The 26,685-nt window shown below is 48.4% G+C and overlaps 1 protein-coding gene and 1 pseudogene across 2 annotated transcripts; both read right to left on the bottom strand.

Annotated features, from left to right (window-relative positions):
* Window positions 1-287: 287 nt before the first annotated feature.
* LOC307206997 (disintegrin and metalloproteinase domain-containing protein 10-like) lies at window positions 288-26,208 on the bottom strand. The gene is made up of 16 exons (XM_079960589.1): window positions 26,108-26,208; window positions 24,422-24,566; window positions 23,682-23,803; window positions 21,871-22,029; window positions 19,918-20,009; window positions 19,000-19,125; window positions 16,583-16,675; window positions 15,717-15,876; window positions 14,067-14,227; window positions 12,443-12,614; window positions 9,708-9,852; window positions 7,377-7,560; window positions 7,146-7,245; window positions 5,324-5,544; window positions 2,569-2,665; window positions 288-1,456 (listed from the first exon to the last, which is right to left on the bottom strand). The coding sequence occupies exons 1-16, from the start codon at window positions 26,172-26,174 to the stop codon at window positions 1,320-1,322; spliced, it is 2,181 nt and encodes a 726-aa protein (XP_079816715.1). The 5' UTR covers window positions 26,175-26,208; the 3' UTR covers window positions 288-1,319.
* Window positions 18,186-18,877, bottom strand: LOC307207217 (vesicle transport protein GOT1B pseudogene; annotated as a pseudogene). Its single transcript has one exon. The product of its transcript is annotated as a vesicle transport protein GOT1B pseudogene (transcript).
* Window positions 26,209-26,685: the final 477 nt, after the last annotated feature.

The raw sequence follows: 26,685 nt of genomic DNA, 5'->3' as shown, positions 1-26,685 counted from the left end.
ATCTGGATTCAGTGTGACCTTAACCGATAAGAGAACTGGACCCCAATTAGAACTGGACCCCAATGAACAAAAAGAATTTCAGTGGGGATAAATGTAATGTTCTACACTAAGGTATGTTAGGATCCCCAACTCTCGATTAGGACCATGGCAGAGACACATGCCCGACTGGTCGATTGGGAGCTTCAAAAGCTTTCTTCTGCCCGAACATCACAGCAACTGATGCCAAAAAACATCAGCACACTTACAGATCTGCAGAGTATTTCGCAGTTGCGTAACAGAACTCAGCATTTTGGCTAATCTACTTTATTTACATATAAACACACACGGAGCACTGCAACATGGCTCCCTCTCTCTCTAGCATCAGACAGCAAAGAGAAAGAACAAAGGACAATAGTCCCACTTCACGGAACACAGTAACACAAACATCCTGTCTCCATCACTTCCCACTCTGTGGAATGAAAACCATCATGTGATAGACAACAATCCCATGACTGCAATCGCGGAGCAGGAATCTTAACAAGGAAGAACAAATCTAAGCTTGCTGCGCAAATATAAGATGGGGGACACCTGGCATACTAGCAGTGCATGTGAAAAGGATCTAGGGGTTTTAGTAGATCACAGACTTAACATGAGCCTACAGGGTGATGCAGCAACAAAAAAGGCTAAAGCTATTCTAGGCTGCCTCAACAGAAGTCTAGTGTCCAGATCAAGGGAAGTTATAGTCCCATTCTGTTCTTCCTTGTTCAGACCACACCTGGAGTACGGTGTCCAATTCTGGGCACCACAATTTAAGAAGGATGTTGACAAGCTGGAAGGTGTGCAGAGGAGGGCAACCAAGATGATTAAAGGTTTGGAAACCAAGCCTGATGAGGAACGGTTGAAGGATCTGGGCATGCTTAGCTTGGAGAAGAGGAGACTCAGAGGAGATATGAAAACCATCTTCAAATATCTCAAGGGCTGTCACATGGAAGATGGAGCAAGCTTGTTTTCTCCTACTCTTGAGGGTAGGACTCGAACCCGTGGCTTCAAGTTGCAAGAAAGGAGATTCCAACTCAACATCAGGAAAAACTGACAGTATGAGCGGTCCCAACAATGGAACGGACCCCCATGAGAGGTGGTGGACTCTCCTTCCTTGGTGGTTTTTAATCAGAGGTTGGATGGCCTTGTGTCATGGATGCTTTAGCTGAGATTTCTGCATTGCAGGGGGTTGGACTAGATGACCCTTGGGGTCCCTTCCAACTCTAGGATTCTGTGAGCAGCTGCAGGCTCAGGAGATTCAAACATAGCCCTGTGGACTGCCTTTTGAAGGAGTTGGGGCTCTATATAATGGTTTCGTACTCCTGCCGCAGGGATACGATATAGTTCTCTTCGTGTTCCCAGTAGAAGAAAGCATGCTGGTTCTCTGGGTGCTGGTTGAGGGAAATCTTCTTATCAGAAGCCCTCGTCGCTCTCTCATCTGCAGGAAATGAGGGGGAAAACACTCAGCTTCTCTCTCTTAAGAGGCGGAAGATAGAGAGGTCTGCGCTGCCTGGATTTTTTGGAATTCAGAAGTGCTCATCCAAAACAAGCCATGTGTTGCATGTGCTATGTAGAGTAAGGTAAAGGTAAAGGCACCCCTGACCATCAGGTCCAGTCGTGGACGACTCTGGGGTTGCGGCGCTCATCTCGCTTTACTGGCCGAGGGAGCCGGCGTACAGCTTCCGGGTCATGTGGCCACCAGGACTAAGCCGCTTCTGGCAAACCAGAGCAGCGCACGGAAACGCCGTTTACCTTCCCGCCGGAGTGGTACCTATTTATCTACTTGCACTTTGTGCTTTCGAACTGCTAGGTTGGCAGGAGCAGGGACCGAGCAACGGGAGCTCACCCCGTCTCGGGGATTCGAACGGCCAACCTTCTGATCGGCAAGTCCTAGGCTCTGTGGTTTAACCCACAGCGCCACCCACGTCCCTCTCGCTATATAGAGTAGCCTCACTGAAATACATGGATATGACTAGCCTAGGTCTATTAATTTAAATGAGTTCTACTTTGAGTAGAACTTATTTGGATGCAGCAGCATGATGATGATGATGATTTTATGAAGATTACCCGCTCTGAGACCCCACGGCTAATTCTCCCCTGACCTCCTCACTGGCCCAAGTAGGACCAATTAAGCCAGCTAGCCCTGGTGACTATCTAATGCTTATTCGATGGATTTCCCCCAAATTGATTTCTGAACTTTGAATTTTACTGTTATTCATGTTTTTATACTGTAGTTTATGCTGCTTCTACAATTAAGTGTTTTAAATTTGTTGTTAGCCACCCTGAGCCCGGTTTCATGAACTGGGGAGGGCAGGGTATAAATAAAAAAATTATTATTATTATTATTATTATTATTATTATTATTATTATTATTAAAGTTATCATTTGGAATAGCCAAACTGAAATACACCCTTTGTTTGAAATGCTGAAAATTTCTCTGAATTTTGCAACTCGCTTTGCCTTACCTTGTCCATGGTCGGTAAAGATCTGGCCACAGGGGTGGGGGGGATTAAAAAGTGGCTGAAATGCACCTCCCCCCCCCCAAAGTACCTGTTTCTGTGTCGACCGTCCTCCCAAAGAGGAAGATGGTTGCTGCCATCATCGCGGCCAAAGTCAAAACCATCAGAAGAATGGCCCACCAGCGTGTCTGCGGAGAGAGAAGGGGAAGCCACTGCTAAGCCAGTAGGTCATGGTTTCTATTAAGTTGTGGGTTGACATAGCAGACGACACAGCGATTTCTCCAAAGCAGCTCTTTTATTTTGTAAGCTGGAATAGAACTGACTAGCAAACAGCTCAGCCGGCCTGCTTTTATAGGCAGCCGGCTGTCAACATTGTAGCAACAACAGCCCAGCGTTTCCCGCCTAAAATAACTGACGTGGACCTGAGTGAAAACTATCTACAGACCTGAGTGAAAACTATCTACAGTATCCCCCTGCTGGCCCAGGGTGAAACTTCACTACATAACAGTTTCCAAATCCAGACGGTCGTGTTCTCCTAGCCAAGGTCAAAATCTTAAATTGGGTGTCAGAGCGGGTTCCTCACACCTAACTGGAGATAGTATAATAATAATAATAATAATAATAATAATAATAATAATAAATTTTATTTATATCCCGCCCTCCCCAGCCGAAGCTGGGCTCAGGGCGGCTAACAACAATCAAAATAGTCCAACAATTCTAAAAACATTTCATTATAAAAATTAATTAAAATCAAATTGATGGCAACCCATTAAGCAAAATTCTGTGCAGATTGCCAGAGGAGGGGGGGTCAGGCTGCGCCCTGACCAAAGGCCTGGTGGAACAGCTCCGTCCTGCAGGCCCTGCGGAAAGATGTCAAGTCCCGCAGGGCCCTAGTCTCTTGTGACAGAGCGTTCCACCAGATTGGGGCCACGGCCGAAAAGGCCCTGGCTCTGGTTGAGGCCAGTCTAACCTCTCTGTGGCCTGGGATCTTCAAGATGTTTTTATTTGCAGACCGTAAGTTCCTCTGTGGGACATACCAGGAGAGGCGGTCCCGTAGGTACGAGAGTCCTAGGGCTTTAAAGGTTAAAACCAGCACCTTAAACCTGATCCTGTACTCCACCGGGAGCCAGTGCAGCTGGTATAGCACCGGATGAATGTGATCTCACAGTGAGGACCCCGTAAGGAGTCTCGCTGCAGCATTCTGCACCCGCTGGAGTTTCTGGGTCAGTCTCAAGGGCAGCCCCACATAGAGCGAGTTACAATAATCCAGTCTGGAGGTGAGCGTCGTGTGGATCACAGTGGCTAGGTCAGGGCGAGAGAGGTAAGGAGCCAACTGCAGATTGAGTCCGCAGACTAAAGGATGCCCTCCATCACTGATCCAGGAGGGGCCTCTGATTTTCATATGCCCACCATCTTGCTATGGGTCTGGGCATGGGTCTTTGCCGTCACCTCCCTCCCGTGTTGCAGGGGGGTTGGGCTGGATGACCCTTAGGGGTCTCTTCTAACTCTATTGTGCTGGTCCTGTGGGTTACCCGAGAGGCGAGGTCCAGGTCCGGTCCGTGGTCAAAGGTGCAACGTGGAGGCAGTCTGTAGTAGCTGAATCTGGGTGCAGGGTAGGGAGTCGGGTGACGTCAGGTACAGGCTTGCAAGCAGGGAGCCAGGGCAGGTCAGGAGCTCCGGCAGGAAAGCAGGACAGGATTCTCACAGGAACTAGCAACCAACAATGTTGCTCCCACAACTTGGGACTGGGGCTGGCCGGCTTTTATCTGCCCCGAGGCATAGGGCGGCCCCGGTCCACAGGTGACTCGCCTCTCCTGGCCTGGAGGCGAGCCCTCCTCCTGCGGGAACTTAGTTCCCTCTGCCTCTCTGCCCTGAGCCTCTGCATCCCAGGAGAGGCTGGAGGGTTCCCGGACCCAGAGGCCACCTCAGCTTCCGCTGACGGGGCTGAGAGTGGAGCACCTGCAGGCAATGGGTCCTCCATCACCTCAGGAGCCAGAGCAGACTCAGCTGGTGCCTGCACCTGAAGATCCAGCACAGGTGAGGACCCTTCAGGCTCAAGCCCCAGCCCCGGCTCAGCTGGTTCTGGAGGTGGGGAATCCTGTGCAGGCTGGGATCCCTCAGGTTCAGTATCCGAGTCCGAATCCCAGGCCACCACATCTATAATTGTATGGAGATACTGGAGACTCTAGAGAATCCCATGGACTGCAAGAAGACTGAAGTGAAAGCTGGACCATAAAGAAGGCTGGTCGCCAAAGAATGGATGCTTTTGAATTCTGGTGCTGGAGGAGACTCTTGAGAGTCCCATGGACTGCAAGAAGATCAAACCTCTCCATTCTGAAGGAAATCAGCCCTGAGTGCTCACTGGAAGGACAGATCCTGAAGCTGAGGCTCCGGTATTTTGGCCACCTCATGAGAAGAGAAGACTCCCTGGAAAAGACCCTGATGTTGGGAGAAGGGAAAGATGGAGGGCACAAGGAGAAGGGGGCGACAGAGGACGAGATGGTGGGACAGTGTTCTCGAAGCTACCAGCATGAGTTTGACCAAACGGCAGGAGGCAGTGGAAGACAGGAGTGCCTGGCGTGCTCTGGTCCAGGTGGTTACGAAGAGGCGGACACGACTAAACGACTAAACAACATCAACAACTGGAGACTGAATCTTGGACTCTTCCTGCATAGAATTGTAGAGTTGCGAGGGACCCTGAGGGACATCTGGTCCAACCCCTTGCCACGCATCTTTTGCCCAACGTGGGGCTCGAACCCACGACCCAGAGATTCAGAGTCCCATGCTCTACCGACTGAGCTATCTTCTCACCAAGCCACGGAGGGTCTCTGAAACCTGCGCCTCACCTTCATCCAGGTGGCAACGTCTTCCATCTCGATGAAGTCCAGGATGAAGTTTTTCACCCGTGCGACGGGCCCGTCCTCATCGACGAATCGGCAGATGTGGAATTTGTCGCAGTAGCCAGCCTTGCCCCCACATGGCGAACCCGGAATCAGCGGGATTTCGGAGCCGTTGAAGAAACGGCCCCAGGCGGCAGACGCAGTGCTGGCACACGTGTCGGCTCTCCCTGGCAGAAGTGGTTTAGGAAAAGAGAGTTAGCCAAGACCAATAAGGCTCAGAGGCAGTCTAATTTCAATTTTCCTTTTCTTGCCTGCCTGCATTCAGCTCCTTGGAGGCTGTTCAATAAATTAGAGCTGAATAGACTCAGAAGTTGTGTTGGAAATACGGCAGTTGTCCTCTGTGTAGATTTTACATGTTCTATCAGAGATGGGGACCCCTTCATGGATCACTGCCTTGCCGTGGCAAAGGGGCTTGAAGAACTCAGAGAAGCTATGAACTATGCCGAGCAGGGCACCCAAGATGGACAGGTCATAGTGGAGAGTTTTGACCAAACGTGATCCACCTGGAGGAGGAACCGGCAAGCCACTCCAGTATCCCTGCCAAGAAAACTCCATGGACAAAGACAACAGGCATATAAAAGTTATGACGCTGGAAGATGAGCCCCTCAGGCCGGAAGGCGTCCAAAGATTGAGGGCACAAGGAGAAGGGGACGGCAGAGGACGAGATGGTTGGATAGTGTTCTCGAAGCTACCAGCATGAGTTTGACCAAACTACGGGAGGCAGTGGAAGACAGGAGTGCCTGGCGTGCTCTGGTCCAGGGGGTCACGAAGAGTCAGACACAACTAAACGACTAAACGACAACAACAACAATCAGAGATGGGGAACTGTCAGGTGTGAGCCACCATGCAAGTGGGAATTAACTGTTTATTAGCAAAAGCACGATCTGCACAGGAGTGTCAGGCCTAATGAGCACAGCAGCTCATCTTCTGGCAGGTCTTGCCCCCATGGATCAGTTGCCAAGACTGAAGGCTCCCACCTTCCCACACCTCCCTAAGTTCCCTCCTCTCCAGGGTTTTCCCCAGCAATCTGAGACTACGCCTGCATGAAGCTAACTTCTCTTCCGTTCTTTTCATGCCTCTCCTGATTCTGTGAGTCCAGGGGGAAGAAGAGCTGGTTGCAGCAGAAGGAGAAGACACCCGTGACTACAGCTGGACTCTTCTCTGCCTCTTGGCCTCCCACCTCTCTTGCTTCAGCCTCCGATTTTGGACTTCTCTCTGCCACAGACTCTTCCTGCTCACTAAACCCTGTTGCCTCTTCAGATTCCGACACCTCCTCCTCCCAGTCCTCCCCTTCTGACCACTCATTGTCGTCCCACCACCCCTCCCTGGGCTCTGAGCAGTTTTCCTTTGGGGGTTCCCTAGGGGCTAAACCAGAGAGCCTAGGACTTGACGATCAGAAGGTCAGCGGTTCGAATCCCCGCAACGGGGTGAGCTCCCATTCCTCAGTCCCTGCTCCTGCCAACCTAGCAGTTCAAAAGCACCTCAAAGTGCAAGTAGATAAATAGGTACCGCTCCAGCGGGAAGGTAAACGGCGTTTCCGTGTGCTGTTCTGGTTCGCCAGAAGCGGCTTAGTCATGCTGGCCACATGACCTGGAAGCTGTACGCCGTCTCCCTCGGCCAATAAAGCGAGATGAGCGCCACAACCCCCACCCCATCCCCCACTTCTTTGTAATAAGAGATGCTTGTAGAGTTTGGTTTTTGCAACAGTATCACCACCATAATACATTTGCTAAATTTTAATTAAAAAAAAAAAAAAATGAATTAGGACCTGGAAGCTGGCAGCATAGCTGGCACCTCTCTCTCAGGGAATCGGTGACGCAATCGCACTGCTCCAATTCGTGCCGCGTGCAGAGGGAGCCCACACAGAGCTTGAAAGAGACAGAGGAAGGACGGCTCTCAGCTCCCAGTATTTGGAAGGCAGAGTGCCCCAGGAAATTGGAGGTAATCCCTTGGACGTCACGGCCAATGGCCAATAGCCTCCAACTCTGTGAAAACTCACCCCGTTCAGACACACCCGGGACTGCATGCCGCAGAGGGTGAAGTTTGCTTTCGGAAGGGGTGCCGGGCACTTTGCTGCTGCCCCAGAGCAGCTGCTTTCTGAAGCGCATTCGGTCTCCACCTGGCATCGCTCCCCTCGGGGTTTGGGGGCACATTTGTGGCTGCAGCAGAGTCCTTGGCTAGGGCTTAAAAAACAACAACACACATACACGAAAGAACCATCCAATATGCTCTGCAAAATCCTCAACTGGACCACTCTGCGGACTTATTATTTCCACTCTTATGACATTCTCCTGGTATGCCCCACGGAGGACCTTAAGATCCACAAATGACAACACTTCGGAGGCCCCAGGTCGCAAGGTGGTTAGAATGGTCTCAACTAGTTCAGGGCCTTTTCAGTTCTGGCCCCAACTTGGTGGAACGCTCTGTCACAAGAGAACAGTGCCCTACGGGACTTGACATCTTTCTGCAGGGCCTGCAAGTCAGAGCTGTTCCGCCTGGCCTTTGGTTTGGACTCAGTCTGACCCTTATGTTTCCCTCCCCTTATGGTTTTGACTTTTAAAATGAGGCTGCATTTTAAATTGCATTTTAACCTGTATTTTAAATTGTTTTGTTTTTTTCCTTTTTTTCTTATTACATTTTTACTGAAATTTTATTGGTGTTAGCCGCCCTGAGACCGGCTCTGGCTGGGGACTGGGGTATAAATAAAATTTATTATTATTATTATTATTATTATTATTATTATTATTATTATTATTATGGCTGTTCAAATGGAGTTCATATGAAGCCCATTTCAAGCTCCTCTCCGGAGAATGGAAGTTGGGGAGAGGGGAGGAGGAAGCAGAAAGCAGAGAGCCAGTACCCTTAGCTATGGATGTTCTCTTGCAAAACTACAAATCTAAGGTAGGTGAGGAAACTGATGATCTATTAGGCTCCTTCTTTAGCTACTTAGAGGGCAATTAACCCCAGAAATCTGGAGCAGCAAGGCATGAACTGGTGCAAAATGTACCGTATTTTTCGCTCCATAAAAGGTAAAGGTAAAGGTACCCCTGCCCGTACGGGCCAGTCTTGACAGACTCTGGGGTTGTGCGCCCATCTCACTTAAGAGGCCAGGGGCCAGCGCTGTCCGGAGACACTTCCAGGTCACGTGGCCAGCGTGACATCGCTGCTCTGGCCAGAGCCAGAGCCAGAGCCGCACACGGAAACGCCGTTTACCTTCCCGCTGGTAAGCGGTCCCTATTTATCTACTTGCACCCGGAGGTGCTTTCGAACTGCTAGGTTGGCAGGCGCTGGGACCGAGCAGCGGGAGCGCACCCCGCCGCAGGGATTCGAACCGCCGACCTTTCGATCGGCAAGCCCTAGGCGCTGAGGCTTTAACCCACAGCGCCACCTGCGTCCTTTTTCGCTCCATAGGACACACTTTTTCCCTCTTAAAAACTAAGGGGGAAAGTCTGTGCATCCTATGGAGCGAATGCAGGGGGGAGGCAGGCAGGAAAAGCCCCAAGAGCCGCACACAAGCTTCACGCAGCTCTTGCGGGCTTTTCCCCAGGAGGGAGAAGGGACTGATGCGGCCAGTTAGTCCCTTCTCCCTCCTCATAGAAAAGTCTGCAGGAGCCACATGTTCCTTAAAGGGTGCACGGCTCCTATGGGCTTTTGCGGAAGGTGGGGGAATTGCCATAGCCGCGCGCAGCCTCTCCAGCCAGGAGAGGCTGCGCAAGGCTAAAGTAGCCAAGGCAGGAAGCGTGATCCATCCCGCTCGCAGTCTTGGCTTCTTTAGCCATGCTGGAGAGGTTTAGCTCCCAGCTGGAGAGGTTGCACGGCTATGGCAGAAACCAAGACAGCCATAGGGCTGGGAGATATTTTTTTTCTTGATTTTCCCCCCTCTAAAAACTAGGTGCGTCTTGTGGTCCGGTGCGTCCTATAGAGCATAAAATACGGTAACTTATAAAGGTAAAGGATCGAAAGGTCGGCGGTTCGAATCCCTGCGGCGGGGTGCGCTCCCGCTGCTCGGTCCCAGCGCCTGCCAACCTAGCAGTTCGAAAGCACCTCCGGGTGCAAGTAGATAAATAGGGACCGCTTACCAGCGGGAAGGTAAACGGCGTTTCCGTGTGCGGCTCTGGCTCGCCAGAGCAGCGATGTCACGCTGGCCACGTGACCCGGAAGTGTCTCCGGACAGCGCTGGCCCCTGGCCTCTTAAGTGAGATGGGCGCACAACCCCAGAGTCTGTCAAGACTGGCCCGTACGGGCAGGGGTACCTTTACCTTTACCTTTTACTATAAGCACAAATTTGTGAAAGCAGAGGGCAAAGCGAGCCACATGTCCCCACTGTTACCTGCACAGAGCTCCCGGTTTCAACCGGCAACGGATCCCGCTGGGCTCTGCCGCACCATAGCAGCAGGGGTCTGTGGCATCATTGCCAACGTCACATTCCTCTCCTGGGTCCATAATCCGGTTCCCGCAGATGGGGCGGTCTGTTTCTAGAAGGAAAATGCCAAAGAAGAGGTTGTGGAGAATAGATGCAGTTCTGGGATATATCTAGCCTCATGTAACCAACATGCTTAATCCTAATTAATGCATGAAGGGGTTAAGACCATAGAGTAAGCTGTCCTGCTAGGCTTAGCTAGGTCACACACCCCTCGAGAGCCAGCGTGGTGTAGTGGTTAAGAGCAGTGGACTTGTAATCTGGTGAACCGGGTTCAATTTCCCACTCCTCCACATGCAGCTGCTGGGTGACCTTGGGCCAGTCACACTTCTCTGAAGTCTCTCAGCCCCACTCACCTCACAGAGTGTTTGTTGTGGGGCAGGAAGGGAAAGGAGAATGTTAGCCACTTTGAGACTCCTTAGGGTAGTGATAAAGCGGGATATCAAATCCAAACTCTTCTACTCTTCTTCTCACTTTGCCAAACTCTTTGTTCTCCCACTTCCACCACGTGAACCCTACCAGTAAGGGGCTAAGCTGGGGGGCTCTAACCACCTGGCTTTAGCAAGCCATCTTTGTGTTTTTATACATATGATTTAGAAACATTTTACCATTTTGGGAACCTAAGTTAAATTGCCTGCGTTTTTTTGCCGCTGCTATATGGAAAAACACGTGAATCTGACCTTTGGAAAGTTTGTAAGTAAACCATTTGTAACTTACCAAAAGTGGTTTCTTTCTATGGTACAGGAAGGAGGGAACTTTGAGAAGGGGATATTTTAAAGGTCTAACAACCTATATTTCCACAATTTACTTTGCTGCATATTTTAAATCTCTGCTGGAGATCTCTTCACCAAAGAAGACTTGCCCCAAACCTGGATATCCAGAGAATTCTCCTTTTATTTTACCATAATCTATAGTATTTTTACTTTTAACCAAATATAAACTAACACATTGGTTCTCACATTGCCTGCTTTCTTAGGATTCATCCACACTTTTGCTTGACCCATATTCTGGTTGGATTGTGTCCTGATTAATTCCCAGGGGTCCGAGAGCTTTTCTTTTCGTTTCACAGCTGTGCCTTGCGAAAATTGGATCGTACCTGCAGAACTGGATCTTATAGGATGTGCAGGAAATCCAAAGAGATATAGAATCATAGAGTTGTAAGAGACCCCCCCCCCCAAGGGCATCTAATCCAACCTCCTGAGATGCTGGAAAAGATATTGCTTACTGAGCTTATCAGTAAGTCCTACTCAGAGTAGACCCATTGAAGTCAGTGGGCGTGGCTAACTGAAGTTTGGTCATTTCGATGGGCCTACTCTGAGTAGGGCTTTAGTTCAATATAATGCTGTGTGCTTTTCAAACTGCACTGGCTCCCGGTAGAGTACAGGGTCAGATTTAAGGTGCTGGTTTTGACTTTTAAAGCCCTTCACGGCCTAGGACCCTCGTACCTATGGGACCGCCTCACCCGGTATGCCCCACAGAGAGCCTCAAGGTCCATAAATAGCAACACCCTAGAGGTCCCAGGCCCTAAGGAAGTTAGATTAGCCTCAACCAGAGGCAGGGCCTTTTCGGCACTGGCTCCGGCCTGGTGGAACGCTCTGCCTCATGAGACCAGGGCCCTGCGGGATCTGATTTCTTTCATCAGGGCCTGCAAGACACAGTTGTTCTGTCTGGCCTTTGGCTTGGAGCCAATTTGATTCCCTCCCCCTCTTTCTTTTTTCCTTTCCTTCTCCTCCTGCGATGAGGCTACATTTTAATATTTTAATGTTTCAATATTTTAATGTTGTATTTTATTTTTGTTTTTAAGTTGTAATCAATCAACTAGTTTTTATTATTGCTTGTAAGCCGCTCTGAGCCCGGCCTTGGCTGGGGAGGGCGGGGTATAAATAAAAATTATTATTATTATTATTATTATTATTATGGAAAGCGCATCTGGAAAATTGCAATGATTTAAATGCAAATTTTTATGTGTTTAAGAAATTAATAATTCTGCACACAGTGGAAAGTGGACCGAAGATTCAAGAAGGACACTGACAAACTGGAATGTGTCCAGAGGAGGGCAACCAAAATGGTCAAAGGCCTGGAAACGATGCCTTATGAGGAATGGCTAAGGGAGCTGGGCATGTTTAGCCTGGAGAAGAGGAGGTTAAGGGGTGATATGATAGCCATGTTCAAATATATAAAAGGATGTCACATAGAGGAGGGAGAAAGGTTGTTTTCTGCTGCTCCAGAGAAGCGGACCCGGAGCAATGGTTCCAAACTACAAGAAAGAAGATTCCACCTAAACATTAGGAAGAACTTCCTGACAGTAAGAGCTGTTTGACAGTGGAATTTGCTGCCAAGGAGTGTGGTGGAGTCTCCTTCTTTGGAGGTCTTTAAGCAGAGGCTTGACAACCATATGTCAGGAGTGCTCTGATGGTGTTTCCTGCTTGGCAGGGGGTTGGACTCGATGGCCCTTGTGGTCTCTTCCAACTCTAGGATTCTATGATTCTCAAATTCTATGATTCTGTTGGGCCCCATGGAAGGAAAATAGCCTGATCCAACCCTTCTTACTTTTGACAGCCCTAAATAACTCATTCCCCTACCAATTCAACCAATATAAGGCAGCGGGTTTAAACAACCACCCAAGGACAGTCCGGCTCTCTCACCAACGAAACAGTTGTCCTTCTTGAGCCTCAGGAGGTTTGCAATGTAGGCGCGGCTACATGGGGAGAATTTGTCATTGTTGAATTCTTCCCCATCCGTGGCGTAGCTGAACATCAGGTATTTCCCCTTGGTGGTGTCGATGTGGAAACTGGAACACTCTTTGCTCTCGTCGTGCTGAAAAACAAACAGCCTCTTCTCTGTTAGGCAGAGATCATAAGAAGATCTGGATGGTTGCCAGATTCTGTGTACAAATCTGTAGGCGCAGACCATCGCCCAACTCAAAATAGTCCGGCATGAAAATCCCCAAACTCGGTTCCATGGGTGACTCCGAGTCAACTCCCTGGGATAGTTTATTGTTGCACATTGTTTCTAAATTTATTGTTGTACATTGTTTTAATTGTTTTATTTGCACATCAGTCTCTAATGCTGTGAGTGTCATCTGTTTCAGAGGCTTTTACTCTGCAGCCTCTTATAGTTGTTTTAACTGCGAGTTTTTTAAGTTCTTACGCTCTTACAGTTAAGTTTTAACTGCATGTTTTTATTTGTTTGTTAGTTCTTATCTGTTTTAATTATCAGTTTTTATCCATCCATTATCCGTGTTATATCTTGTATTTTATTCAGATGTTTTACCCTATGCTTGTTTCTTTGTCCTTATTTGCTCCAACATTTATTAGTTAAAAATAAATAAATCCTAACTGCTATTTTATTTATATGTTGTTGCTTTTTATCCTGGTCTGTGACCGTAATAAAGTTCATTGTCATAGACAAACACCCTCTTCAATTGTGTTCTTGCAGTGTGCTAGAACCAGGAGAGGCATGAAAAGCGTGGAGCAGAGGCTGGCTGCATGCAAGCAAGCACACTCTCCGATTGCTTGGGGAAAGTCCTGGAGAGCAGGGGATTTAGACAGCCGTGGGGAGGTGGGGACTTCCATGGGGCAAGACCTACCAGGGATGAGCTGCTTTGCTCATTAGACACTGCCAAGTCTGTGCAGATCGTGTCCTTGCTAATAAAGAGTTAACTCCAACTTTGAACCATGCGATTATTATTATTATTTATACCTCGCCCATCTGGCTGAGTTTCCCCAGCCACTCTGGGCGGCTTCCAATCGAGTATTAAAAACAATATAGCATTAAATATTAAAAACTTCCCTAAGCTGGGCTGCCTTCAGATGTCTTTTAAAGAGAAGATAGCTGCTTATTTCCTTCACATCCGAAGGGAGGGCGTTCCACATGGTGGGCGCCACCACCAAGAAGGCCCTCTGTCTGGTTCCCTGTAACCTCACTTCTCGCAATGAAGGAACCGCCAGAAGCCCTCGGCACTGGATCTCAGTGTCTGTGCAGAACGATGGGGGTGGAGACGCTCCTTCAGGTATACTGGACCGAGGCCGTTTAGGGCTTTCAAGGTCAGCACCAACACTTTGAATTGTGCTTGGAAACGTACAATAAATGCATTTACCAGGGTTCCCATGGAGTGAAGCCTGAATCAACAGTAAAAGGTCTTTGCTTTTCAGATGACTCAGCATTGCCCGTTCTATCTGAACTCAGCACCCAGGACGGTGGACTCATCACTAAAGGAAACGGTGTGGGAAGCTAGCTTTTTCCATGCCAGAAAAGCAACAAACTCACGTAGGCACCCAGGCTGTGTCCGAGCTCGTGGGCAAGCGTGACGTGGATCATCCTCGGAGGAAGGAGCTGTCCATATTTCTGCAACGTGATCAGCCCCGTGTTCATCGAGACCTCCTTGTCTTGGAAAGTGCGCTGCTTCGAGCAGATCCCTCCAGAATCACCTGGGAGGTAGATAAAAAAAAAGGTAAAGGACCCCTGACAGTTAAGTATAGTCGTGGCTGACTCTGGAGTTGCGGCACTCATCTCGCTTTACTGGCCGAGGGAGCCGACATTTGTTCCCAGACAGTTTTTCCGGATCATATGGCCAGCATGACTAAGCTGCTTCTGGCGAATCAGAGCAGTGCACGGAAACGCCGTTTACCTTCCCGCCGGAGTGGTACCTATTTATCTACTTGCACTGGCATGCTTTCGAACTGCTAGGTTGGCAGGAGCTGGGACCAAACAACGGGAGCTCACCCCGTCGCGGGGATTCGAACCGCTGACCTTTCCAATCGGCAAGCCCAAGAAGCTCAGTGGTTTAGACCACAGCACCACCCGCGTCCCGGGAGGTAGATATTAACAAGAAAAAAAAAACCTCAAACTCAAGAGATCAGGGACATTGGAGGTCAGACCATTAGGCCACTGAGTTCAATATTGTCAACACGGATTGGCAGCGACTCTCCAGGATTCCAGGGTCTTGTTCCAGCCCTGCCTGGAGATGACAGGGAACAAACCTACGGTTCTTCCTTTAAAGATAATGTGAGATTCTAGTCCTCATGAGGCAGAAGAAATCAAAGAAACATGGAAAGTGGCCTTATACGTCAAAAGCAGGGTCTGGGGTGTGTGTGTGTGAGAAAAGACTTATCATGTCCCCCTGTTCTCTGAGCACCTGTCAAAAACCCCCAACCTGTTTTGTGGTTATAAATGTGTGTATGTGTTTAAAACCCTGTCCTCTTATTTGTTGTTATTGTTTAGTTTAGTCATGTCCGCCTCTTCGTGACCCCCTGGACCAGAGCACGCCAGACCCTCCTGTCTTCCACTGCCTCCTGCAGTTTGGTCAGACTCATGCTGGTAGCTTCGAGAACAGTGTCCAACCATCTCGTCCTCTGTCGTCCCCTTCTCCTTGTGCCCTCCATCTTTCCCAACATCAGGGTCTTTTCCAGGGAGTCTTCTCTTCTCATGAGGTGGCCAAAGAACTGGAGCCTCAGCTTCAGGATCTGTCCTTCCAGTGAGCACTCAGGGCTGATTTCCTTCGGAATGGAGAGGTTGGATCTTCTTGCATTCCATGGGACTCTCAAGAGTCTCCTCCAGCACCAGAATTCAATGGCATCCATTCTTCAGCGATCAGCCTTCTTGATGGTCCAGCTCTCACTTCCATACATCACCACTGGGAAAACCATAGCTTTAACTATACGGACCTTTGTTGGCAAGGTGATGTCTCTGCTTTTTAAGACTGTTATTTATTGTTAACTTATTCTCGTTTGTGTCGCCAGTGTTTTGGATGTCTTGTTGGTTTGTATTATTTACCTAAGATTTATTTGGAGACGGGTGGCGAGTTATTAACAGAGCAATAAAAAATTACCCACATAGGTCGGTCTGTGGCTGTATGTTCATGTTCTTCCTTCCAAAGGCAAAGACTAGGGCTGTTGAACCGCCTCTCTGATCACTCACCAGGTTGTCCGTTGAAAGCGATGCCCAAAACTCCGCTGTAATCCCTGTCGGTGAGCAGGAAAGCTAAGCAGTAACTGTTCCAGTTGGTTCTGGAGTGCATCATCAGGAGCATCTCTGGACTGATGAAGGGCGACTCTGAGCGTCCCTCCTCCTCCACGATCTGCGAAAGAAGGATAAGACACACATGGGCACATGACGCTGCTTTAGTATTTTGCATTGATTTACAAAGTCCAGAAACAACTTTGACCCAGGGCACCTCAGGGACTGCCTGAAACCCAGAGCCAGCGTGGTGTAGTGGTTAAGAGCAGTGGACTCGTAATCTGGTGAACCGGGTTCGATTCCCCGCTCCTCCACATGCAGCTGCTGGGTGACCTTGCGCCAGTCACACTTCTCTGAAGTCTCTCAGCCTCACTCACCTCACAGAGTTTTTGTTGCAGGGGAGGAAGGGAAAGGAGAGGAATGAATGAATGAATTTTATTATTTCGGTCACGGACCAGTTCCAGCCCACATACAATATCAAGGAAGTCATAAAACATAATAGGGATACATTTGAATTTGCAATTAGGTATATCAGGGACAATACAGATATCCAACAGTTAAAAAATATAGAAATTAAAACTTAGTCACTAACATATAACCTAAAATTATCATTTAAAACCTTAATCATTATGATAGCACAGCTTGTTCCCTAAGTTTTATGGCAATCGCACAGAATTTGGCTACCCTTAAAGTGATCTCAGGATCCTTGTCCTCTACCAGGGATTTTAGACACTTCGGATTCATTTGGAGATTTTTGCATATCAGGGGTGATAAATACCGGGCATATATCCCCGTACAAACTCTACTAAGAAGAGAGCTGTGCTTACGTTGATGGTCTTAACTTTGAAGTCGATGTGCCTGATTCCATCAAATTCTGCCCCTTCGTAAATGGCATTTACAGCTTTTACGTAGCTGGCAATCTGGTGGGAGAGAAAGACAGAGAGAGAAGACTCTAAATACAGTGGTGCCCCGCAAGACGAATGCCTCGCAAGACGGAAAACCCGCTAGACGAAAGGGTTTTCCGTTTTGGAGGTGCTTCGCAAAATGAATTTCCTATGGGCTTGCTTCGCAAGACGAAAATGTCTTGCGAGTTCCTGTGAGTTTTTTTTCCCTTTCCCCCCTTTTTCTAAGCCGCTAAGCCGCTTATCTGCTTATCTACTAAGCTGATAAGCCGCTAAAAGCCACTAAGCCGCTAATAGCACCAATAGTGCTAATCCGCTAAACCGTCAATGGGCTTGCTTCGCAAGATGAAAAAACAGCTAGACGAAGAGACTCGCGGAACGGATTAATTTCGTCTTGCAAGGCACCACTGTAGCCCATATTAGCCATAGAATCACAGAATAATAGCGTTGGAAGGGATCCCAAGGATCATCTAATTCAACCGGATGCAATGCAGGAATATTTTGCCCTACGTAGGGTTCAAACCCACCTCCTTGAGACGAAGAGTCACATGGTCTGCTGACGAATGACCTGTATTGTCTCGCTCAGTATCAGTTACCTCCCAATATATTCCTGATTAAATCAGCCCTTCCTTTAGAATCATGAGGACCAGGTACTTTGGCCACGCAAACATTACTGGCGTAAAAAGCAGCTAGGTCTCTGCTCCTCTGAGTTCTTCAAGCCCCTTCGCTATGGCAAGGCAGTGCTCGACGCCTGCTTCTTGGAAGAAAAGCAATGACAAAACTAGACAGCATCTTAAAAAGCAGAGACATCACCTTGCCAACAAAGGTCCATATAGTTAAAGCTATGGTTTTCCCAGTAGTGATGTATGGAAGTAAGAGCTGGACCATAAAGAAGGCTGATCACAAAAGAATGGATGCTTTTGAATTATGGTGCTGGAGGAGACTCTTGAGAGTCCCATGGACTGCAAGAAGATCAAACCTCTCCATTCTTTAGGAAATCAGCCCTGAGGGCTCACTGGAAGGACAGATCCTGAAGCTGAGGCTCCAATACTTTGGCCACCTCATGAGAAGAGAAGACTCCCTGGAAAAGACCCTGATGTTGGGAAAGATGGAGGGTACAAGGAGAAGGGGACGACAGAGGACGAGATGGTTGGATAGTGTTCTCAAAGCTACCAGCATGAGTTTGACCAAACTGCAGGAGGCAGTGGAAGACAGGAGTGCCTGGCGTGCTCTGGTCCAGGGGGTCACAAAGAGGCGGACACGACTAAACAACAACAACAACAAGGTCTCAGCTCGGACGGAGGAAAAAGTTGGTTTGGCTGCATCTATCCAATTTGCACTTCCCAAAGCAATATGGAGCTAGCTTGCTCCATCTTCCATTCGACAACCCTTTAGATATTTGAAGACGGCTCTCATATTGGCTCTCAGTCTCCTCTTTTCCTGGCTAAGTATGCAGAGCTCCCTCTGCCGTTCCCAGAGGTCCAGTCGTGGCCGACTCTGGGGTTGTGGCGCTCATCTCGCTTTATTGGCCGAGGAAGCCGGCGTACAGCTTCTGGGTCATGTGGCCAGCAGGACTAAGCCGCTTCTGGCGAACCAGAGCAGCGCACGGAAATGCCGTTTACCTTCCCGCCGGAGCGGTACCTATTTATCTTCTTGCACTTCATGCTTTCGAACTGCTAGGTTGGCAGGAGCTGGGACCGAGCAACGGGAGCTCACCCCGTCGCAGGGATTCGAACCACCGACCTTTTGATCGTCGAGTCCTAGGCTCTGTGGTTTAAGCCACAGCGCCACCCACATCCCTCCAACTTTATCTACAAGTGAGCTAATGCCAGGTAAATTCAAGAGATAGCCAAGGACCGCCACTCTTCTAATAAAACCAACCACCACAGGGAAAAAGTCCCTGAATAAGAGGAAGAAGACATAAATTTCAAGGACCATTCCTATCAAGGGCCAGCCAATAAGAACTATAAGTTCACCACCCAGAAAGAAACCTGTGGCTTTCACTTTGTGTTTCTGGAAGAAGAATCTGAAAGTCCTTTCTAAACCAATCACAAAAGCCAGGCCAGCCGCGAATAAAACATTCCCAATAGCCAAAAGTGCTTTGTCAAAAATTAGGATCATTCCAAAGAAAAGGAAAAACACTCCAAAACCTGTGAGATTCGTTCCAATTTTCTGAGTGTCTGTGAGGGAAATCATGGCGACGGTGGAAGCAGCGCGGAGTTCTCGTATTGTTTTTGGGAAATTGCAAATTGGATAAATCCATCCTTAAATGAGAATGGAATCAACTTTCCCTACCCACCCCCCGCCCCTGGTTAAGAGGCTTCCTTTGTAGAGTCTGGTACCTGGGCGATCACAGCTTCAATGGAGCCAAACCTTCGGTAGAAAAGGTGGTCAGCCTGAATGTGCAGCAAGCAAGAGGTCTTTGAATAATCCAGGCTTCTCTTCCGCCGCAGCAAATGCTCCGGATCCTGTTTTGGAGAAAGGGGGAAGCAGGGAGAAAGACTTTGTGGGGGAGCCAGACTATATTTTTGGGGGGGGGGGGGGGCGGGGGGATGAACAAATTCCTATGCCCCACAAATAACCCAGAGATGCATTTTAAATAAAAGCACAGATTCTACTCATGTAAAAACACGCTGGTTCCCAGACCATCCGCAGGCCAGATTTAGAAGGCTATTGGGCCACATCTGGCCCCCGGGCCTTAGTTTGCCTACCCATGTGTTAGATCCACAAGCTGCGCATATTCCAACAATTTTAAGTTGCCATTCTTCTTCAGTTGAGACTTGTTTTCCACTTTGGGGCTAACAAAACACAGGCCACAGTTGTTGCATACCTAAATAACCTTTTTTGACACCTGGGAATTTCCATCTGAGCTATCCCCAACAAAAAGGACGCTAGTTGTTGTTGTTGTTTTAAGTACTGTATTTTTTTGCTCTATAAGACGCACCAGACCACAAGACGCACCTAGTTTTGGAGGAGGAAAACAAGAAAAAAAATATTCTGAATCTCAGAAGCCAGAACAGCAAGAGGGATCGCTGCGCAGTGAAAGCAGCAATCCCTCTTGCTGTTCTGGCTTCTGGGATAGCTGCGCAGCCTGCATTCGCTCCATAAGATGCACACACATTTCCCCTTACTTTTTAGGAGGGAAAAAGTGAGTCTTATAGAGCAAAAAATACGGTACTTTTATAAACGTCCACCCTGCCACCTCTTGCTCTCATTTCCCCAAAACTAAAAAGCCCCCTTTCTCAGCTTTTAACCCTCACCTTTGCTGTGAGCTTTTGCTGGAAATCCTGCATGCGCTGATGTGTCTGCCGAGCCAAAGTCACGGATTCAGAATCTCCCCAGAGTTGATAGTCTAGCAGCGGGGAAGGGAAAAAAAAATCCATAATGGCGCTGCAATCTCAAAACAAGAGAGAATCTTTTCATGCAGCAGAACTCCCCTGAGGGATCTTTGTTTTTGAAGTCCAACAAGCACTTGGGTTTTGTTTTCCTCACACACAGTCGAGATTTAAAGCAGACTTTCTGCCCCCTGAAAAGTGCTTTGTGGGGAACTGGCTTCGTTCCAAGAATTACCGTATTTTTCGCTCTAGAGGACGCACTTTTCCCCCTCCAAAAATGAAGGGAAAATGTCTGTGCGTCCTATGGAATGAATGCAGGGTCCTTGGCTTCAGCGATAGCAACGCGAAGCCTCCGAATTGCAGAGGGAGCGCTCCCTCCACGCTCTGGAGGCTTCGTGTTGCTTTTGCTGAAGCCTGGAGAGTGAGAGGGGTCGGCGCGCACCGACCCCTCTCGCTCACCAGGCTCAGGGATAGCCGCCGGAAGCCTTTGGAGCGCAGCAGGAACTCGCGCTGTGCTCTGAAGGCTTCGGGTTCCTTTCGCTGAAGCCAGGAGAGTCTTGCGCTGCGCTCAGAAGGCTTCAGGGATAGCCCCGCACAGCCCCTCCGGCAGGGAGAGGCTGCATGCGGCTATGGCTTCTTTATGGCACAAGCCAAGACAGCGAGCGGAATGGATCTTGTGCCATATGGCTTGTGCCATAGCCGCGCGCAACCCCTCCTGCAGGGAGAAGTTGTGCACAGCCTGTACGCTGCTCTTTGGGGCTGGGAGGGAAAAAGGATTTTTTTTTCTTGATTTCCCCCTCTAAAAACTAGGTGCGCCCTATGGTCCGGTGCGCCTTATGGGGCGAAAAATACGGTATAGCCTGCTGCAGACTGATGCTGCATTTTCCCACCTGAGGAGTGTTATGTCACCACACCTGCCCAGCGATGTTGTGCGTGGGTCTGTACCAAGATCCGTCACATGCTCCTTCATTCACCTGGGCATGCGCAGAGGAAAAGGTGTGGATAACCTCGCCAAGGGGAGGGTTTTCAATCCACCAGCCGCACGGCAGGATCTAGAGTCATAGAATCATAGAATCATCGAGTTGGAAGAGACCACAAGGGCCATCGAGTCCAACCCCCTGCCAAGCAGGAAACACCATCAGAGCACTCCTGACATATGGTTGTCAAGCCTCTGCTTAAAGACCTCCAAAGAAGGAGACTCCACCACACTCCTTGGCAGCAAATTCCACTGTCAAACAGCTCTTACTGTCAGGAAGTTCTTCCTAATGTTTAGGTGGAATCTTCTTTCTTGTAGTTTGGAGCCATTGCTCCGTGTCCGCTTCTCTGGAGCAGCAGAAAACAACCTTTCTCCCTCTAGACCAGGGGGTCTCTGGCCACCCATCACCCCCAGTGCCCCCCTACTCCATAAAAAGCATAATTCATCAGACCAGTTTACATGACCACCCACTAAGGAATATGAATCTGATCCTCCGAGTCTCTTTCAACTCTCTGATTCTAAAATCTGTGGTGTAGGTATGATGTTTGTGGGGGTGGTCTTGAGCTGCAGGGTGGGCAATTTAAAATGTCTATATAAGGGCTTGCACACCTTTGTTCTGGGTTCCTCCTCTTTCCAGCTTGTGGCAAGGACCCTGTTGCAACAGTTTAATAAAGATCAGGCTTACTAGCTGCTTTGCTTCTCAATATTCTCTGGTTGGCCTCTGTTATTTTCTCCTACCAATAGGGAACCCATGTAATGACTCTATATGGGCTCTTGGATACCCCATAAGGGGAATAAAGGGCAGAGGGGCAGAGGGACAGAGGTCAGCGTTGCCTGTGACACCCTGATCACCATTCAAGGCACCCCAGGGTGCAACTGCACACGAGTTGAAAGCCACTGACCTAAGTCACTCTCATGATGGATGAATGAATGAGTTGGAGAGGTCTGGCTGGAGGAAGGCGACCCAGCAGATTCGACGTAATAGGTGCCGTTCTGCGTCCGGATGAAGCCCTCAAAGAGACCGTTGATGATGGAACCATGGCAAGAGGAACCTGGCTCTCCTGTGGGAAGGTCAGCAGGGTCATCAGGACAGGCTGGGCTAAAATCCATCCATCCAAACATTATACAATACAATACGATAATCTTTATTTTATTTTTTTAATAATATTTATTACTTTTAAAACTTACAAAAAAAAAAGAAGAGAAAGAAAACAAAAAAAGAAAACAATACAATATATAAACACTACAAAACACAAACTTAACACATTAAACTAAACACAATAAACAAAACAAAACAAAAACAATTTAAAAGCATACATCATACCTTTTCCATACTCTATCTTTCATTCCCTTGTTTCATCGACCTCCTCTCACCTCCCTCTTTGTATTCCACTTCCATTAATTGTTTCAGCAATTCCTTTCCATCTTTCTCTATTTTCTATCATATAAATGTCTTAACATATTTTTAATCTTATTTCCATTAAAACTAGTATACTTATTTAAGCTTAACTCCTTATAACATTTCTACTAAGGCCATAAAATTTCATTCCAACATTTTTCTATCACTCATTAATTTTACAATATTTCTATATATAGACTTTAAATTTTCCAATCTTCTTCCACCATCTCCTCTCCCCGGTCTCGGACTCTGCCAGTCACTTCCGTCAATTCCATACAGTCCATCAACCTGGAGATCTTATGTCCGAGGCTCTTAACTCTTTTCCAATACGATAATCTTTATTGTCATTGTCCCATACAGAACAACGAAATTGGAAAAAATCTACATCAGACATTCAAAAACCAACAAGCCTGCTATCCCAACCTGGTTAACCCTCTAAAAACTCTGATACCCCATAATTAAATACAATAAACTCCCATAGAGACTACCTTACACTGTGTTTAAAACCAAAATCGCATTTGGATAGAAACTGTTTCTCAGGCGGCTAGTCCTAGTCTTTATAACCCTGGACCTTCTTCCAGAAGGCAGAAGCTGAAAGAGATAATTTCCGGGGTGCGCACTGTCCTGCGCTATCTCTGCAGCTTTCTTATGGCACCTGGAAGCATAGATTTGATCCAAGGTGGGAAGAGTGCACCCAATTATTCTCTCCACAGTCTTTACAACCCTGGACAGCATTGTTTTCCCCCTGACCGTGCAGCTCCCAAACCACACACACAGACCATAATTATGTGACCCATGTGCAACTCTGCAAGCTGCAGGCATCAGGTGGGATGTCCTTGGACTCCAACTCCCACAAGCCCCAGCCAGCATGGGCAACACTCAGGCATGATGGGAGTTGTAGTCCATCTGAGAAGGCCAAGGGCTCCCAGTCCCTGAAGTTGGGCAAGCTTTGTAAATCTGCATCCATTTTGCACAATTTATTCATCTTGATTCATTCAAAGCGCTGTGCACACTCTGCCCTGCGGGATTTTCCCAGCCTTTGCCCCAGGACTTTGCAAGCACAGTTTCACTGCCTTAAGGGCTACAGAAGCTTGTTCTCCCCCTCTTTTTAAAATGAAAGCTCGAATTCATTAATTTCAGAGCATCTGCTCTGAATAGGAGTTATGTGGAAGGCAGACTGGCCTGGAATTCTGCTCCAGTAGAGAGAGAGAAAGGCAGGTGGCAGACACAGAGAATACATTCTTTTTTCTATCCCCTTTGTGAGGTGCTGACTTCTTTCCAGACCAATTTAAATAAAAAATAAAAAATTGTCACCTTCCAGGATACCAGAGTAAATGAAAGAGAGGTTCGTGGGCCCGGCGTCACCGTTTCTCCTGGTGATCTCAATGTCTCTTGCAAAAACACTCCTGTCCCTCCATAGTCTCAGTCTGAAGACCCTGAAACACAGTTCGACACATGCATTCAGCTTGCGGAACTCATTGCTTGATGTGGACACCAGAGTGAATAACTTTTGTTGCATTTTTTTTAAAGGGACAAATTGTGGGGTCTCTCCATCATCCAGCCCGGACACCGAGGGTTTTCTGGCAGTTTCCTCCCTGCAAGATCTGAGGTTACAGGGAACCAGGCAGAGGGCCTTCTCAGTAGTGGCACCTGCCCTTTGGAACGCCCTCCCAGCAAATGTCAAGGAAATGAACAACTATCTGACTTTTAGAAGACATCTGAAGGCAGTCCTGTTTAGGGAAGTTTTTAATGTTTGATGTTTTATTGTGCTTTTAATTCTGTTGGGAGCTGCTCAGAGTGGCTGGGGAAACCCAGCCAGATGGGTGGGGTATAGATAATAAAAATTATTATTATTATTATTACAGAATCGTAGAGTTGGGACCACAAGGGTCATCTGGTCCAACTCCCTGCAATGCATGAATGTTTTGCTCTAAATGATGCTCAAACTCATGACCCTGAGATCAAGTCTCATGCTGTACTGACTGAGAATCACCCACAGATACCTCCCCCACTCACGCAAAAGTTAGGCTGTCGAACGGATGGTGTTATTGTACCTCCAGTAGGCTTGGAACTCGAGCAAGATCGATTTCCCTTCTCCTTCCTTCCTTGACTCTTGATGCATCTTCTCCAAAGCTCCTCTGTCGTAAGACAGCGTCTCGTGGCGCTTGACGTAGGCTCTTGGGTGTGTGACCCCGCTTACTTAAACGGAGAGGGAGAGACTCAAAGGGGGCTTTGTTGGGATGGCAGGAACTGAGGGTCAGAATTCAGTCGGCTGGTTGCCACACATCCATCAATATCCCTGCTGCTGATAGCACCAAGGGTCTCTCTCCTTTTCAGACTGAGGGCCACATTCTATCTCGTACGTCAGCTGAGACCCTACCTGTCAAGCCAGAGTGGTACATGCTCTGGTTATCTCCCGCTTGGACTACTGTAATGCGTTCCATGTGGGGCTACCTTTGAAGGTGACTCGGAAATGGCAACTCATCCAGAATGCGGCAGCTAGACTGGTGACTGGGAGCGGCTGCTGAGACCACATAGCACCCGCCTTGAAAAACCTACATTGGCTCCCAGTACGTTTCCCAACACAATTCAAAGTGTTGGTGCTGACCTCTAAAGCCCTAAACAGCCTCAACCCAGTAGACCTGAAGGAGCATCTCCACCCCCCATTGTCCAGCCCAGACACTGAGGTCCAGCTCTGAGGACCTTCTGGTGGTTCCCTCACTGTAAGAATTGAGGTTCCAGGGAACCAGGCAGAGGGCCTTCTCGGTAGTGGCACCTGCCCTGTGGAGCACCTTCCCATCAGATGCCAAGGAGATAAAGAACTACACAACTTTTAGAAGACATCTGAAGGCAGCCCTGTATGGGGATGTTTTTAATGGTTGGTGTTTCGTTGTGTTGCTCTGTTGGAAGCCACCCAGAGTGGTTGGGGAAACCCAGTCAGATGGGCGGGGTACAATAAATTGTTTATTTTTATTTCCTTCCAGGCAACCTTCCATGGGAGGGTGCAGAGCAGGCCCAGGGAGGGGGAGTTTCATGTTAAACTCTGGATGGAGTTAAGCCCTTATTCCACCTTAAAGGTAAAGGTAAAGGGACCCCTGACCATTAGGTCCAGTCGTGGCTGACTCTGCGGTTGCGGCGCTCATCTCGCTTTACTGGCCAAGGGAGCCGGCGTACAGCTTCCGGGTCATGTGGCCAGCAGGACTAAGCCGCTTCTGGCGAACCAGAGCAGCACACGGAAATGCCGTTTACCTTCCCGCCAGAGCGGTACCTATTTATCTACTTGCACTTTGAGGTGCTTTCGAACTGCTAGGTTGGCAGGAGCAGGGACCGAGAAACGGGAGCTCACCCTGTCACGGGGATTCGAACCGCTGACCTTCTGATCGGCAAACCCTAGGCTCTGTGGTTTAACCCACAGCGCCACCTGCGTCCCTTATTCCACCTTATTCTACCCTGTTCTAATCTACATGACTCCTGCAACAACTTCCTGCTATCTCAAATATCTTTAAAAACAAAGAAAACCAAAAATAATGGCTATTGGAAGTTTTCTGCCTGAACTTTGATAGCGGCTGCTATGTAAACATACATGGAGGGGTGGTTTTTTTGGCAGGGGTACAGACTATGGAAGTAATGTGAAATATCTTTGATTCATCGAGAGCATAATAAAAAAAAACAGAGGTTCGTGGGACATAATCCAAGGGAAAAGAGCAAGTGGGAAAAGAAAAATGGTATTAGAATCCTACCTGAGCCAGGCGTTTGGGAAAGAATCACTCTCCAAAAAGGGAAACTTAAATACCAGAAGGCCAGCATGGCGCGAAAGAGACCTCTTTTCCTTCTTCCGATTAGGGCGTGTCGGAATTCAGAGAAGGTTCGTCATTTGAGGCAAAGGCATCACAACACAGGAAGGCTCCTGCACAGACTTGTTGAATTCGAAGGGTTCAGCTTGGGCTGGTGATAGTTGAGTTCCAGCTCCTTGCTGCCAATACTGGGCAACTGTGGTGTAGCATTAAAAACATAATGTATGGGGTGTTAGGGGAGGGGATAGTACCTCTGGTGGGGGGGGCAGTTTGTCCACCTTTGGTCGCTACCCTGCACTCAGCTCTCACCTGTGTCTCCTAGAAGCTGTCAGCAGGTGACAGCGGCCACAGTCCCAAGAAATGGCTTTGACTGGCCAGCAAAACCAGGTGAGGGCAGCCAATGGGCCTCAAAACCTCAGTTCTTCCTAGGAGGTTTAGATTCTAGTATAAGAGGCATGGGACGCAGGTGGCGCTGTGGGTTAAAGCCTCAGCGCCTAGGGCTTGCCGATCGAAAGGTCGGCGGT

The sequence above is a fragment of the Podarcis cretensis genome, assembly GCF_951804945.1.
Source record: "Podarcis cretensis genome assembly, chromosome: 18".
Classification (NCBI taxonomy): Eukaryota; Metazoa; Chordata; class Lepidosauria; order Squamata; family Lacertidae; genus Podarcis; species Podarcis cretensis.
The sequence above is the reverse complement of the archived record's forward strand: the minus strand, read 5'-3'. Positions and strand labels throughout refer to the sequence as shown.

Coding starts and splice junctions, on each gene's coding strand:
- LOC307206997 (XM_079960589.1), bottom strand. CDS start 26,174: ATGCTGGCCTTCTGGTATTTAAGTTTCCCTTTTTGGAGAGTGATTCTT. Junction 12,615..14,066: donor GACACAGCCTGGGTGCCTAC/GTGAGTTTGTTG, acceptor TTTGTTTTTCAG/CACGACGAGAGCAAAGAGTG. Junction 9,853..12,442: donor GAAGGACAACTGTTTCGTTG/GTGAGAGAGCCG, acceptor TTTTCCTTCTAG/AAACAGACCGCCCCATCTGC.